Source organism: Hyla sarda, chromosome 1 (genome assembly GCF_029499605.1).
Source record: "Hyla sarda isolate aHylSar1 chromosome 1, aHylSar1.hap1, whole genome shotgun sequence".
NCBI lineage: Eukaryota > Metazoa > Chordata > Amphibia > Anura > Hylidae > Hyla > Hyla sarda.
In genome coordinates, this window is record NC_079189.1 from 68,087,414 (window position 1) to 68,104,193 (window position 16,780).

Consider the following 16,780-nt stretch of genomic DNA (forward strand, 5'->3'; position numbering starts at 1 on the left):
CCCTTTAAGGTCAACTTTGACATGGTCATATGTCAGCTTAGAAGATCCTTCAGTAGAGTAAAGAAAAGGTTGATAATAAATCTCAGACAATTACTTCTCTGATGGACTTTACTGATAACGGCAGCTGTAGAACACAAACCACATTTGTTAAAAAAAAAAAAAGTGTGTTTATATACCCTATTTAGTACAAAGTAAGAATAAAGAAAATACTTCTCAAGAGGTGTCCTCAGCCTTAAACATGTTTTACATTTTTAAATGTCAAGTTACAGATGTGTGGTTTTTCTCTCTAACCTCCACACATTCTGATATGTCTAGTATGAGAATATCATCTTTTTACAAGAACATAATTTGGTGACACTCTGTCAGTAGATGTATATACTGAGTTTGTGTAAGTGTAGATACCCAAAGATTGTTATGTAAATGAAGCCTTTTGGGTGTTCTAACGCCATGTTGTGATATTGTGTTTAATGGGTTTCATGAGAAATAGGCATCCTTAAAGGGGTACTCCGGTGAAAAACTTTTTTCTTTTAAATCAACTGACTTCTATTAAAAAAATCTTAATTCTTCCAGCACTTATTAGCTGCTGAATGCTACAGAGGAAATTCCTTTCTTTTTGGAACACTGATGACATCACGAGCACAGTGCTCTCTGCTGACATCTCTGTCCATTTTAGCAACCATGCATAGCAGGTGCATAGCAGGTGTATGCTAAGGGCAGCATGGTGGCTAAGGGGTTAGCACTGCTGCCTTGCAGTGCTGGGGACTTGGGTTCAAATCCCACTAAGGACAACAATAAATAAAGCGTTATTATAATAACTTTAGCAGAGAGAACTGTGCTCGTGATGTCATCAGAGAGCATTCCAAAAAGAAATGAATTCCCTCTGTAGTATTCAGCAGCTAATAAGTACAGGAAGGATTAAGATTTTTTAATAGAAGTAATTTACAAATATGTTTAACTTTCTGCCACCAGTTGATTTAAAAGAAAAAAGGTTTTCACCGGAGTACCCCTTTAACTACAATAAAGGAAAGCATGGACACAATGGTACATTCTAAAAAGCACTTTAAGTCCCATGCAACTCTCTGTACTCTTGTTGACTGCGGCTACCACTTTTTAGTCAACTCTGTGTGCTGTTGTGGACTGCAGCTGCCACTTTATAGTCAACTCTGTGTGCTGTTGTGGACTGCAGCTGACACTTCATAGTGAGATACTGGAAAACCTTGCTACAAAAAGTCAGCATGTATCTTTAATAAGAATGTGATTTCACCATGTGATCAGTAAAAAGTATAGCTGTAATTTTTGCTATTAACTGAATTTTTCATAGAGCAATTATTCATCATTGCTGTCTCTGTATACATGCTGTTTTTCATTAAGATTCTTAATAAAATTCTTAAATTATTTTATGTCAGTGTGAATGTAGCCTAAACGCAAATTACTTTCTAATTGCAGTGATTTAAGCAACAACCAGATATCTGAAATAGCCACAGATGCTTTCCAAGGTCTCCGTTCTCTTAACTCTCTGTAAGTATAAATTACTCTTAGATAGGAATCAAAGTTTACCTCGACCATGTTTACCAATTTAAAAAATAACTTAGTGTTTAATGTATACAGTATATAATGAGACAATAATGAACCAGGGGAGCTCCAAGTGTTGCGTCTTTAACATGGGAGCAAAAGAGCCTCCGTTTTACGCTCCGCTAAAAGCAGCCTAAGAGAAACTGAAAGTGTGTCCTATGTCTGTCCTGAAACCGTCTGTTTGGCTCTGTGAACCGATAATGAATCCGATGCTGCGCCTTGTCATAATTCCACCATGCATTGATTTTTGTTCCCATGCGAAAAATTTATGCAGAATATTTTGGCGCATTATTTATTACTGTAATTCACTCAGTGAGAAAACATGATTGTATAGTAGTAAATCCCACACACAAATAAAAGAAGGCATATCTGTGCATAAATATGGACTTGTCAAAAATAAGATAATAAAATATTTAGTTATTATTAATTGATTACATTTTATGGAGTGAAAATCCAAGTCAGCAAAGGGTTGTGTGAATAGCAAGGCTAGACTGTCATGTCTATGGGAGGTGCGTCCAGCCATTATGATGTTGATAGGATATTTATTTGCAATCTCTGAATTTTATGTGTTTCAGTAGATACAGTAACTAACTAAGATGGTGTTAGTTGGCAAATCATAAACAGTTGAGACTGCAGGAGACATACAGATAGTCTGTAGAAACAGCCGCAGAATTAGACATGGACTCTAGCATTCTAGATACTGAAGGTCAAGGTTAGGGCTCATGCTCACATGTATAAAGCCTGTACTAGACACAAAGAGTGCACATGACCCTCGACTATAGAGTTGGGATTACTTTGTGTACCTTTCTATGTTGACTTAATATGGGACCATATGATGATATTATTCTTCCCTAGAAGCAATGCTTTTAAGGGGCTGTAGAATTGATCATACAGCAATATTTCTGAGGATTCTAAATTAATGCGATAAAAAAAAAACTGCATGCCGCTATATGAAATCATATGGGCACACAGTATGGTCTGAATTCTATGGGTGCTTACAATACAAATGCATGAAGTGTTGTGTACATACGAGGTAGTCATCCACATTGAAAAGGAATATAGAAGACAACAAACCTTCCAATAGCCCCAAGCCTAGAAGCACCAAAAAACTGGTTTACATAGCCACAATTTGAATGTTTTTGAGACACATTTTTGCCACTGTCTACAAGGGGCGTGGTTTACTGTAAAGTTGTTGGTGAACTCATTTAATGGTTTAGATGCACCAAAATGTGCTACTTTTGGTGAAAACTTAGACCAGTCAGTCTAAAGATGTGCCAGATTTTCAAACTGCATAATGTGTTAAAAATTTGGCGTTTACACTGTCTAAGACCTTTTTTAATTATCAATCCCAATGTGCTAGTTGGCCCATTATGTGTTTCTAGATTTTTATAGCCTAAACCCCTTCTCAGTAAACTCCATTATAAGGTTCAGGAATGAATTCCTATGTCTGGGAGGTTGTCTCCAGGATGGCTGCATTTATTCTAATGGAATGGCATTGGCACATTTATGGAATTATAAGGGTAAGGGTTAAATATCTGTCTCAGCAGTAAAGATAAGCCTACTATAATTTACAGCTCAGAGATGTCCATAATGTCACATTGGCGCACTGACAAATATTAGTATTGCTGACAGACATAATTTATGCCATGTTATATTATATTATAGTTGCCATAAATACTCTACCCAGTTGTCTGGCAATCCATCCCATGTCACTTACGGACCTGCCTATTATTAAATAACGGTACAGCAGAACAGCATATATTTCCAGTTCTTCTGAAATCAGAAACGGCTTCATTCTGTCTACTCTCTTCTCGCTTTATATGTCTTAGACTTCACAATATATGATTGCGGACAGTTATTAATATCCAGGCACCATGTGATCGGTAATAGTTTACTACGCCTAACAGCCACACCATAAACACAAGTCACTGAGACAAATTATCAGACATTAGCTGAGCCTCATGTTCCTTGATGTTGATAAATTCATTCCACAGGGGAAGATTTGTCAAATAATATTTCTTCAGCACAACAATAATTTTCCAGGTTCCTTATCCCCGGCAATAGCAATTAGTATAGTGAAGCATGAGAATGTCTTAACTCATATTTTGTATGCTTTATATCCCACTATATACCCTACTCATACACACACACAACATTAGAATAGGTCAACATCGCCAGTTTAACAGCACACCATCCCAATGTGGTGCTGCTTAAGCTAATCATGGTGAATGGCGACCCCCAAAAAAACAATTAATGGGGTTTCCGGCACTATATGACTGATGCCCTATCCCCTGGATAGACCTTTAATCGTTGATCAGCGGGCCGCCGACACCCAGCAGCCCACCAATCAGCTATTTTGCACCCCACACTATATAATGCACAGAAACCCTGCGGCATTTATTGTAAAGTGTTGGTGCTAGGTAACTCCCGCTCAGCTCCCAGTCACCTTATTTGCAGCTGAGCTGCAGTTTCCTGGCATCACCACCATTGTTGGCCTACCCTGTAGAGACAGAATTTGTCTTGCAAGCACGAGATTGTCTGCCAAAACCGAGCACCACCATTCAGGCGTATAAAGAAATTCACTACAGTGGAATGCTGCAGTACCAAACACAACCAATTGTACTGTTGTTGTGCTGTTTTGGAAAGATGGCAGATGTTAATCGAATTGTAGACCATTCATTAAAGGGGTACTCCACTGGAATTTTTTTTTTTAATCAACTGGTGCCAGAAAATTAAACAGAATTGTGAATTACTTCTAATAAAAAATCTTAATCCTTCCAGTACTTATCAGCTGCCGTATGATCCACAGGAAATGATGTTCTTTTTGAATTTCTTTTCAGTCTGACCACAGTGCTTTCTGCTGACACCTCTGTCTATGTCAGCGACTGTCCAGAGCAGGAGCAAATCCCCATAGCAAACCTCTCCTGCTCTGGACAGTTCCTGACATGGACAGAGGTGTCGGCAGAGAGCACTGTGGTCAGAAAGAAAGGAAATTTAAAAATAAAATATCTTCCTGTGGAGCATGCAGCAGCTGATAAGTACTAGAAGGATTAAGATTTTTAAATAGAAGTACTTTACAAATCTGTTTAACTTTCTGGCAACTTTCTGTTTAACGTTCTTTTTCCAGTGGAGCACCCCTTTAAGACATATTAGTAAAATAGTTGACTTGAATTTTGTTATTGGGGTGTGATGGTTTTGGTATGGCTGTTCTTAGTGCTGATAGGGACAACTGAAAAAAAGGTAAACTGGCTTTCAATGTAGTTGTGAGTAGCATATGTGTGCATATGACTGTCATCTGACAAAATAGATTGTAAGCCCAGTGGGACAAGGACTTATGAGCGTCCATACAATGTGTGTTCAGCATGGCAGAATATGTTGGCACTATAAAGTAAAAAAAAAATATATAAACATAATGTTCTCTATCAGGTTTAATAACCAAGCAGCCATTTTTCCTGACTGTATCCTTTATAGAATATAGGTCTTGCTGTCCATTTCCTTATTTCTTTTGCTGTCTACTTGCAGGGTTCTTTATGGGAATAAAATTACAGAACTGCCTCAACGAGTTTTTGAAGGATTATTTTCGTTGCAGCTACTGTAAGTATATTGGAACTTATATGTCCCCGGGTATTGTTTTGATCTATTTTTTCGTAAAATTTCACACTGTTGTAAATTAATCTGTTCCACCATCTACCATCTCAGAATTGAAAGGGTTAAATAGAACCATCTAGATAATTAAGCACATATATTCTCATTCTCCCTATTTTTAACCTCTGGAATATGATGCAATATGTCAGCCATTATTGGCATCTGAATATTTGATTGATGGGGACCCAGAACATTGAAAATAATACAAATCATTTTAATTTATACCAGAACCAGACCGCAAAGCTAAGTCATAAACGAGAAACACACTGTTTTCATATGCGCCTGCTTATAAATAATATGTGTTCATCGGCCTGTGTTTACTGCATGACAGCATCTGACCCACAGTAGATGGAATTTAGCATCTAGATCAATCGGGACCTTTCTATACCATCTTATTGCTTGTAACACATTGAGAAACACAGCACGGAAGCTACAACCAGAGGTGCTGGCCAGTCATGTTACCAAAATCACCCTTTTAGTCCTTATTAAAGGAGTACTCCGGGATTAAAAATTTTCATTCAGACTGGTGGCAGTAAAAAAATAAAGAGATACATACCTGCGTCGCTCCCCCAGTGCCTCGGGTAACCTGCTCCGGCCTCCGCCAAGATCCTCTTCCTGGCTGCCTGTGGTCGGTGAGTCATACTGCGCTCAGCCAATCACTGGCCACAGCGAAGTCCCACCTCAGCCAGCGATAGGCTGAGTGGCAGTGTGATGTTTTCGGCCCCGGCACCAGGCCTATTTATTCAGATCCCCTGATAATCGACTTTTGGTCTTCCTTGCTATCACCTGACAGCCCAGAGTAGGCATCTTCTACACTTCCTTTGATGTTTATTGTTCCATGCAATGATCATAGGACTGCTGCCTTGCTCTCTTGCTAACTTAACCTGAACTCTTCACATCCTGGCACCTATTTAATTACATATCGCCAAATGTGGAGAAGGCGTGCCTGACCTGCCATCACTCTACCTTTCCTCTTAAGCCATCGTGACTAATCCTGGTCTACAGGGCAGACTTTTTATCAGCATTCTCATCTACAATGAGTGGTCTTAAACTGCAAGGAAAACATTTTTGTACCTGTTGAAAATCTCTCCTGTAGCACATACAGTTTGTAAACCAAGTGAATGGAATAAGTATATCCGACAGCACCTTGGAATCCATACAAAACTTTCTGCTTCAGCAAACAGTGTAACATAAAGTAAGCAAATGAAGAAAAAAAAAGGCCAAATGCAGAAACCACCGGTTATGCATGAATTAATACAAATGTTTTTTTTTGCTCTACCAAGTTAGAGTTATCAGTTATCTGCTTATTTGGGGATTAGTCAGAACCCCATTGGGTATGGGGGTCAAGAAGATGAATGGATTTTATTGAACCTAATACAGAGATGTAACTGAAAACTCTTGGTCCCCAAATGACAATCTGAAGTGTAGCCTCTAGTTTACCATGTGCCAGTTTGAAGAAATTTAAAGTCTTAAGGTAATCAGAGTTAAAAGGATCCCACCTGTAAATAAGGCATTTAGGGAATCAGTGGGAAAAAGGATATGCAAAGTAGCTTTCTACCACACTGAAAAGAGCTTGCTCTCTGGTGTCACCCTATCAGAGATAGTATTTCTGCAAGTGAATATCAAATTGATGATTTAAAGGTCCTTAGAACATGACTGGGAAATTTATAGCTAAGCAAGAATCTCTCCCAAAATCGTAAGTTACCCATTTGTAGACAGCTGTTTTGGGGTTGTTGCCCCTTGTCAGTACAGAGCAGAGGTTTGGCTGGCTAGAGGCCTTTGTTGTGGGACTAGACAAACATTGATTTACAATAATGCTTCCTCCAATAGGGGACACCAGAGAGAAAGTTATTTTCCTCCTAGAAAAGAACTACTTTGCATATACTTTTTTCCCTAGAATTTCCATTGGAGCATAAATGGCTTTAACTTTTCACATGCCCTGCTTCAGGCTTCATGACACCCACTAATGTTACCTCATGATGTCTTATGACAGCAGAAGACAACTCAATATGGAAAAGCCCTATAAGAGCAAGGATCTACTATTATTAAAAGTTGTATGTTAGTTGTGAACTCACCAAGTTATGCCCTATCCACAGTATAGGAGATAACTATCTTCTGATTAAGAGATTACCCCTGTGATTATGAGAACAGGGACCCAGCTCTTTTAAAGGGGTGTTCCAGGTTTATACATCTTATCCCCTGTCCAAAGGATAGGGGATAAGATGTATGATCACAGGGGTCCCACGATCTCGGTGTAACCCCCGGCATTCTCATAGACATGAATGGAGGGGGCATGGCGTGAAATCACTAGAGGGCATGACCGTGACGTCATGTCCCCGACTCGTAAGCAGCGCCTGGCACAGAATGCTGGGGGCTGCACCGAGATTGCGGGGGTCCCTAGCTGCGGGACCCCTGCAATCATACATCTTATCCCCTATCCTTTGGATAGGGGATAAGATGTATAAACCCAGAATACCCCTTTAAAATACTGGAATGTTTGTTGGTCGTGCATGGTGGTGGAAAGTTTCTTATGGGTGCCATGTTTAAAAGCTGGGCCATTATAGCTTACTATCACTTACTTTAAGGTGTATATGCAGAACTTTATAATACAGCACTCTTGAAAATCATGCACATATATAATAGTGCCCTTTGGTGCTGGTGATCCTAAATTAGGGCTGAAAAATTGCTATAAAGTCACAGGACACAGGACTTATTTCACCAGAGGAAAATCTTTCTAGTCATCTTCATATCCCAAATATTTCCTGAACTTTACCGAACCCTCTGCTGGATATATCAGACAGTTCAAGATGGATTTGAGAAAACAAAAAGTGTTGTCATTGAACTTTACAACTGAATGAACACAAAACAACTTTGTAATTTACATTATCCTTGGTTCAACAGGTTGCTCAATGCCAACAAGATAAATTGTCTGAGGGTAGGTGCCTTCCAGGATCTGCACAACCTGAATCTCCTCTCTTTGTATGACAACAAACTTCAAACCATTGCCAAGGGCACATTCGCACCACTGCGTGCCATTCAGACCCTGTGAGTATTTGTCATATTGTGGTGGAGGGGATTGTATGTATGGGAAATCTGGTTTATGGGGGGATTTTTTTGTTTGAAATAATCCATCTTCTCTTTTGCATTCATGGTCAAAAAAAGATGCCAGGTCATTTGCGAATAACATGTTAAATCATTCTCATTCACTCCTGAAAGGCATTTGGCTCAGAACCCATTTATCTGTGATTGCCATCTGAAGTGGCTGGCGGATTATCTGCATGCAAACCCTATTGAGACCAGTGGTGCCCGCTGCACCAGCCCCCGTCGACTGGCAAACAAAAGGATTGGGCAGATCAAAAGCAAGAAATTCCGCTGCTCAGGTAATTTGCTTAGTTCAATTCCTTTCTCTTGCCAAAACACAGTTGCCCGAGATGGCTCAACAAAGCAGCTGCTCCTCTCCCCTGAATTATTAACATTATAGAACTTTCTTCTGATGAGGAGGAAGCAATCTGTGTGTGATCACTGAATTAAAGTCGATATTGTTAACTCATAAAAAGACAACACTTTGGAGACAAGGAGAGATGTGAAGGGAGGGACGGAACTCTATGTTCTGTCAAGACTTGTGCCATCTTCTACATAAAGCATTGGCTTGGCACTGAGGATATTTCCTGAAATGTAATTTATGTTGTCTTTGTAGATATTGACTTGTTCTTGGCAGTCTTGATGGATGTTCATCATTCATTGGTGCATATAATTGTTGCTGAATATAACAATATTACTATAGAAATGTTTTTTCTCTGCTTTCAGCATCTTATTTTATAGCATATGAGACATTTTGATGTAGCAGAGTTAAGTTTATTTGGCAGTATATTGGTGAAAAATAGCAACACAAGGAGAAGGTTCAGGGCAGAAAATGTCTAATGCCAAGACTTTATTGTATTAAAATTAGATTATCAGGCATGGTCAAGAAACATGTGAAACATGTGAAGAGTGTATTACCACCCTTAGTTGTACCAGTGGTAAACTTACTACTTTATCTTAACTGCCTATACATGTCAAATTAAATAGGTACTCCCATCTCTGTACTCCTAGGATATGTCATTATTTTATGATTGGTTAGGGGTCTTATGGATATAGCCATTGACAAGCACATGATAGTGGCACAACATTGAGGGGCCGCAACATGCTAGCATGCTGTGGCAATTGCACCCATCCAGCATCTCTGGGTACCATAAAGGTGCGATACAGATGGGTGCGCATGAGCAGCAATATATACAGTACATCTAAATCAATATGAGTGTGTCACAAAAACTATGTACAGGAGCAGAGACTGCCAAAGCCAGAAGTCCCTGCTCCTGTACACTGAGTGACAATGTATACAGTGTATGCTTTGTTGTTCACTCACTATTATAAGTTCCCAGGGCCAGGACATGTGTACCTGACCCAGCAAATTTATATGGCGTCCCAGAAGTGAGTGGCTAAGCTCCATGCATTGCTGCTCATTTGTTACATTTGCTGGGCCAGACACATTTCACCTGGCCCAGTAGTGACTTCTGCCTTTGACTGGAGTACCTGCTCCTGTATGTTCTTTTTCTGACCTCCTACTCAGATAGCATAGTAACTCCCAATCAAGTCTGTACCTCAGGGATCCTCACTGATACATAGACTGAAATGGCCACAGAGCAGTTTTTCCTGGCGTAATGGTTTTCCCAGTCACCCGTTGTGCATAGAGCTGAATTTGGTGCGTTCATTTTAAGCTGTTCTGCAGATCTCCTGCATTGGATAGGGCTGAATAAGCTCTGCAGCTTCTTCATTCTCAGGATCTGTGGTGGTCCCAGAGGTTGGACCCCAACCAATAATAAAATGATGCCATATCCTATGAGAAGGTATACCCCATTGATATCATCTAATCTCATCAATTTTAGTAGGATCCGCAAAAAATTTAATAAATCTGAAAATCCACTGATTCCAGGTGTTGGGTTCATATGGACATTCAGTTGTTGCAGGTGTCTCTTGTTTAACTACTTCAGGTTTAACCAGCAACCACTAGGGAGTTGTTTAATTTCTGTGTCCTGCAGCCTTGTGTGACCAGATGTGTGTTCTTTTTATACCACCACTGAGATTTTATTTTGCCTTTACGTTACTTTTGTTCCTTTTGATTACAACCAGTAAGTGTCATCTGTCCGCCTGCTGCAATTCAGATGCAACTTTCTACTTTGTTTTTTTTCTCTTTTTTTTTTCTTGCACATGTAGCTAAAGAGCAATATTTCATCCCAGGTAGGTTTCCAATTGCTGTAGGGTTATCCTTATGTCCTTAGCAGATAAGGTCTTGCATGCACCCTTGTGGAAGATAGCTGCCTATATGCATGGAGATCCTTGTCTGTTTTATATAATTCACCTACAGAGACCCTTATATTAGCTTTGTTTTACCTTGTGTTTGTGTCATTTGTTTTCAGGAAAAAATTTAAATTCTTTATAAATGGGAAAAAAAAATCAGACATTCCTTAAAAAAAAAAAAAAAAAAAAAAATGATATTGGTATTACCAGTAGGCCTTTGACTTTCACTTAGTTAAAGGGGTACTCCGCCCCTAAATAGGGGATAAAATGTCAGATCGCCGCGGTCCCGCTGCTGGGGACCCCCGGGAATCGCCGCTGCGGCACCGAGCGAGTTTGCTCTGCACGTAATGACGCGCAATACAGGGGCCGGAGCATCGTTATGTCACGGCTCTGCCCCTCGTGACATCACACTCCGCCCCCCCTCAATACAAGTCTATAGGAGGGGGCATGGCGGTCGTCACGCCCCCTGCCATAGACTTGCATTAAGGGGACGGGCCGTGATGTCACCAGGGGCGGAGCCATGACGTCACGCTGCTCCGTCCGCTGTATCGCCCGTCATTACGCACAGAGTGAACTCGCTCTGTGCAGCAATGATAGCACAATGCCGCAGCGGCGATCCCGGGGCTCCTTTGGGTAGGGGATAAGATGTCTAGGGGCGGAGTACCCCTTTAAGTTCAGAACATCCAAGCGGTTGACATTCAGGCTTGAGGTGGTGGAGAGAGTCAAAGCTCAAGAGCACTATGTACAAAGAAATATCTCAGCTTTTTTTGCTTGCTTCTTTATTTGTATATCAAATTGTCATACATAAGACACAGTTTGGCGCATCTTGAGCCTGTTTTTGAAAACTGCTCAGGGTTAGTCAAAACACATTCTGTCAATGACTGTTTAATATACAATAAAGAGGCAAGAAAACTTAAGAGTGAGTATTGGGATATTTATTTCTACATTGAGCTTACCAAAGACCCAAAACATTAGCAAGGTATGATGACAACCCTGTCTTTGAGAAGGTTGGAAGAGTTACCAGCTTCTCTTATCATATCTGTTATTAGAGTTTTAACCTAAATTGGTGTTTCCATGTCAGTAAAAGTAAATTTTAAGGGGTACTCTGCTGCTAGACAGAGGGACCCCCACAGCATCTTTGATAGGGGATAAGATGTCTAGCAGCGGAGAACCAAAAACAGCCAATCCATTTGTCTTACACAATTTGCCTGACCCCTATTAATTTTACTATGAGTTGTGTAAAAGATGTAGTAGCAAAGGGGGCACGGGAAGCCATCTTTTACCATCACAGGAATACTCCTTTACAGTGACCCCCAAACCAAAATCTGTAACAGGGTGCCCCAGATAGCGCATGTTATTTTATGATCATGTGGCAGAGGAATCTGAGGGTACCTGGGCCTGGGTGCAGCTGTTATGGTGCCTTTGTTATGCTCATGCCCTAAAATGAACTTATGGTGGTTGGAAAAGTTTATTTTATTCCTCTAATTTGTAACAAAGAGGATAATACCAAGATGAGAAGACAGTGTTCCTTATGCTATTCTGAATGGTGTAATGGTGTAAGTTCAATTGTAGAATAATTGGTGTAAGTTCAATTGTAGAATAATTGGTGTAAGTTCAATTGTAGAATAAGTACAACTCATGGAAATAGCATAATAACGACCCATACATGTCATAAAATCCGTATGCTTCATAAATAATTCTTGCTCCTTGGGCTATTATAAAAGTCAATATGAAGTGACTGCATCATTCTTAGATCTGGGGACAGATGTGACACAGTAGACGGGCACTTGTCAGATGTTTAATTTCCTGAGGGGCTCTTACTTCTCTGGCTTCTGTTTTTGTGCCTTTGAGTATCCATTTCCCGAATGTGTTTCAGATAGTGAGCAATGTGTCCGGAATGGAAAATATCCTCCCCATTTACATAGTTATGGGAATGCATGTATAACAAATATGAGAAAGACGGATATTAATAGATATATACATAGATAGATCGATAGAAAGATAGATAGATATGAGATATATAGATAGATAGATAGATAGATAGATAGATAGATAGATATGAGATAGATAGATAGATATGACATATATATATAGATAGATAGATAGATAGATATGAGATAGATAGATAGAAAGATAGATTATAGATAGATAGAAAGATAGATTATAGATAGATAGATATCAGATAGATAGATGATAGATAGATAAATAGATAGATATGAGATAGATAAATAGATAGATAGATAGATATTAGATAGATAGATAGATATTAGATAGATATGAGATAGATAGATAGATAGATATACATGAGATAGATAGATAGATAGATAAAAACAAAAGATTCTGCAGCACTCCGTAGTAAGTGAAAAAAACATGAGTAGTTTATTCCATCAGACCAGTGCAACGTTTCGGTCGCCAATTGCGGCCATAATGGCCACAATTGGCGACTGAAACGTTGCACTGGTCTGATGGAATAAACTACTCATCTGTTTTTCACTTACTACGGAGTGCTGCAGAATCTTTTGTTTTTGTCTAAAGTGCCTGGGACCGGGCCTTTGTCTGCCCCTGTGTTTTTTTTACACTCCAGGAGTGCTGCTCCGCCGCTACTTTGTATCTATTTAGATAGATAGATATGAGATAGATAGAATGATAGATAGATATGATAGATAGATATATAGATATGAGATAGATAATAGATAGATAGATAGATAAAACAATAGATAGATATGAGAGATAGATAGATATGAGATAGATAGATAGATAGATATGAGATAAATAGATAGATAGATAGATAGATAGATAGATGGGAGTTGTAGTTTTGCAACAGCTGGAGGGACACTATTTGGAAAACAGTGCTGTATATATAGTTTTTCTTCCTTGTATAAAATATCAGAGTGTATAACTAATGTCCTATGTAGTTGTGGTTGTTGTTGGCACAATCCATCGCTATCTATATCAATTGTAGATTTTTTTTTCTTTTCCCTCCAATCTCCTTGTAAATAGGGGGCAAGTGTTCTTCTATGGGATCTCAGACAGGTTTTCAGTCTGTTCTTAGGGATTGTATTAAAGATTTTTTTCTTCCTCTTAAGATTCTCAATGGCAAAATAAGGTTAGATGGGATGAAGTCATTTCATATGCCAGGCTGACCAAACATAAAGCGGTATTGTCAGTAGTGTTAATACAGGTTGAGTACCACTTTCAAATGTGTAAATCCCATTCAAATAAACGCCTTGAGTTTTTATGGCGGGCTCAGTAGGATATGGGAATACTCAGGGCAGGGCAGATTCCCTCCTTATACTAGGGTTAAAGAAAGTCCTGATTTTCCGTATTAAGTGCAGTGATGTAATACTGTCATAGAAGAGAGGAAGCAAGGAGACCATGGTACTGCCTCTGGGCTATGGGGCAGCGAGTTAACCATTGCACTGCCAACAATGAGTCCATTCCTGTGCAGCACACTTCTGGCAGGGCTCGCTCTACAAAGCAAATGTTTGATTCCCAGGCTTTTTTTGTCTTAACTACAAGAGGCCTGGAATAACCTGTACATTTGAGACGCTTCCAGCTGGCCCGCCTGCCGAAAGAGACTTCGCCTTACAAGACGCTAATTTAGTGAATTAGACGTCTTTTTTCAAGTCAAAATAATGCAGATACATTTATCTTCTCAATGTGGATCTGATCAAGGAAAAGAAAGGGATTGCACTGTGTAAACAAGAGGCAAATGCTGCATCTGTTAAATACTTTGATCCATTTCTATTTTCATGCTTATGTGCCGGCTAACATGAAAATAGCAGCAAAAAAAAAAAGGGACAATTCAGCTTTTGATCAGTTATGAAATATTACACGTTCCTAAAGTGTCACCTACCTGTACAGAGCCATTACAGATATCCTTGACTGTCCTTTTTAGGCTGAAGCCTGTACTGACCATAGTAAAACGACAATTATGCAACACCATCATGAGATGGTGGTGATGGTGGTGATATACCCAGGGTATTGCCTAAGCGGTGTCTCTGCTTGAAACAATCCGTGTATGTTAGAATGGTTCATTGATAATAAGATGCTCGGACCCTCGGCAATCTGTGGGAAAACATTGTAGTAAATGTTCCCCTGCAGTGCCACCATAGCGACTAATAAAGGGTTGTCTCTATGGGGGCGCCAAAGAGTCCCAGGGGCTGGATTTGGCATCTCCTGCACTCTTTTAGAAATGAATGGTGTGTGTGCCATCTGCAGCACGCGCTCTTCTCAGAGAACCAAGTCCCATTCAGGAGATTGTTGGGTGACCCAGTGGTCGGACCCCCCGCTATCATAGACTTATCCCCTATCCTGTGGATTTTTTTTAGTATTACCAAGTGCCCATTGAAATCAGTGAGCTGCTTGTATAAGTAACAGACACTCTGTGTGACTGCTCTCCATTTTAGCATAAACAGAGGACCGCCTGAAGAGGATAACAAAATAATAATACCTAATAAAGTATATAATAGTGCTTTTTTTCTATACTGGAAAACCCATATAAATACTACTCAAACTAAAGTCCACTCCTATTCTTTTTCCAAAGTGGCTTACAACTAAAGCTCCTAGAATTATACTTTATTTAGGAAGCATGTGGTATACCTGCCATAGAAGTAGACAATGTTGGGATTTCGGGGGCCTAGAAGGTTGTGCCAGTTTTCAAAACACCTATTTCTTTTACAAAATCATTGGTGATGGTTCTCTGTGTGGGATGGGGTATTCATAGGAGTATCAGCAAGGGTTCACTTCATCAGCCTGACCATAGGACCTACCTTCCTCCTAATGTACCTTTGTGCATATATGGGGAGATTTATCAAAACCTGTGCAGAGGAAGAGCAGCGCAGTTGCCCATAGCAACCAATCAGATTGCTTCTTTCATTTTCCACAGGCCTCTTTAGAGGCCTGTGGAAAATGAAAGAAGCGATCTGATTGGTTGCTATGGGCAACTGCACCACTCTTCCTCTGCACAGGTTTTGATAAATCTCCCCCATAGTGCTCATTTAGGAACCTTTTTTTATTGTAAACGTCTTAGAATTGATGTCTTATTGATGATAAGACAGTCTTCTTTGTTGTATTTCTGGGAATCTACATTCTCCATAACCAGCATGTCTCTAGCTGTGGACCCCATTGTGTTTCCAGACACTTTCCATCCCATGAATGTCTTTCATACATCATCCCACATGTGCCTTTATTCTGAATTTAAACCAAATGCCAGTGAATATTGCTTCTCTCGTGTTTATGTCTTGCTCTCTTTCCTCCTGACTACCTTTACTTTTCAGGCATTCACCACTTGGGCTGTAAGTAACACTTCTTCCCCTTAGCGTAATCTTCTCTCTGATCCTCCTTTTTTTTTCCAGCCCGGCGTTTTTTCACCTTATCCCAAAGAAACCGAAATAACTGTGTTTTAATGTACTAAGCTCTCAGTTTTCATGTACTAAGCTCTCAGTTAATTCACCAGTTCCAGTCCCAAGACGTTCGCAACACCAACAATAAAAATAACAATATTATTATTTTTTTCATTTGACTCACATGCAAAGTCCATAAACTCATGTGAAGGTTATTATAGCTCTACCCTGCTTTGCAATCATACGGCCTAATCCGTGCATTATGGGAAACAGGTGTTTTAACAGAGAGACCCTCTTACTTTGTCTTATCCGTGTCTGGTTTTGATGTTGCAGAAAACGAAGAAAGAAAAAAAAAAAAGAAACTTTTCTTTTCAACTCTGTTTTCTTGTGTCCTCGCTTGGTCTGCACTGTTAATACTGTTGCTATGGCAGTTTGCATTCTGTAGAATGAGAATGAATTGCTGCACACAAGTATTACACCCAAGCAGGCTCTTTGATGGTTGATCAGTACCCTCCCCCCCCCCCTTTTCCTTCCCTTTCTACCTCTCCCCTATTTTTGGTCTTATCTTTGGTGTTATGGATGCACTTATGGTAACCAAGCGAGATTTTCTGTTGTGCTTGATCTAACCATGTGGTTGTCAGGTATGAGTAAAACATGGTTCTGTCAAGCACCATGGAACGTCCCGCAGCTTTCTACAGCATGGCAAGCTGCTGAGGCTTGTACACCTAGGAAATATATTTATATATACATATATATATATACACATCACCTCGCTGTTGACAGTGGGGTTATCAGTTCTGCAAAGCTAACCCTGCTGTCACCAACAAGGCTTAAAAAGAACAATAAAATTAACCGGTTGAGCGCACTAATCTCTACAACAA

General features: G+C 39.8%; 1 protein-coding gene across 5 annotated transcripts in view; it reads left to right on the forward strand.

The window, feature by feature from the left end:
* Positions 1 to 16,780, forward strand: part of SLIT2 (slit guidance ligand 2) — a 327,901-nt gene that overhangs the window by 253,426 nt on the left and 57,695 nt on the right. For 3 of the 5 annotated variants that reach the window (XM_056555443.1, XM_056555414.1, XM_056555429.1), the window contains exons 11-15: positions 1,447 to 1,518; positions 5,095 to 5,166; positions 8,119 to 8,262; positions 8,434 to 8,597; positions 10,471 to 10,494. In XM_056555443.1, coding sequence (XP_056411418.1) covers positions 1,447 to 1,518; positions 5,095 to 5,166; positions 8,119 to 8,262; positions 8,434 to 8,597; positions 10,471 to 10,494 — 476 coding nt within the window. The remainder of the gene's footprint in view (positions 1 to 1,446; positions 1,519 to 5,094; positions 5,167 to 8,118; positions 8,263 to 8,433; positions 8,598 to 10,470; positions 10,495 to 16,780) is intronic. The other 2 variants (XM_056555423.1, XM_056555437.1) reach the window with 1 other exon arrangement.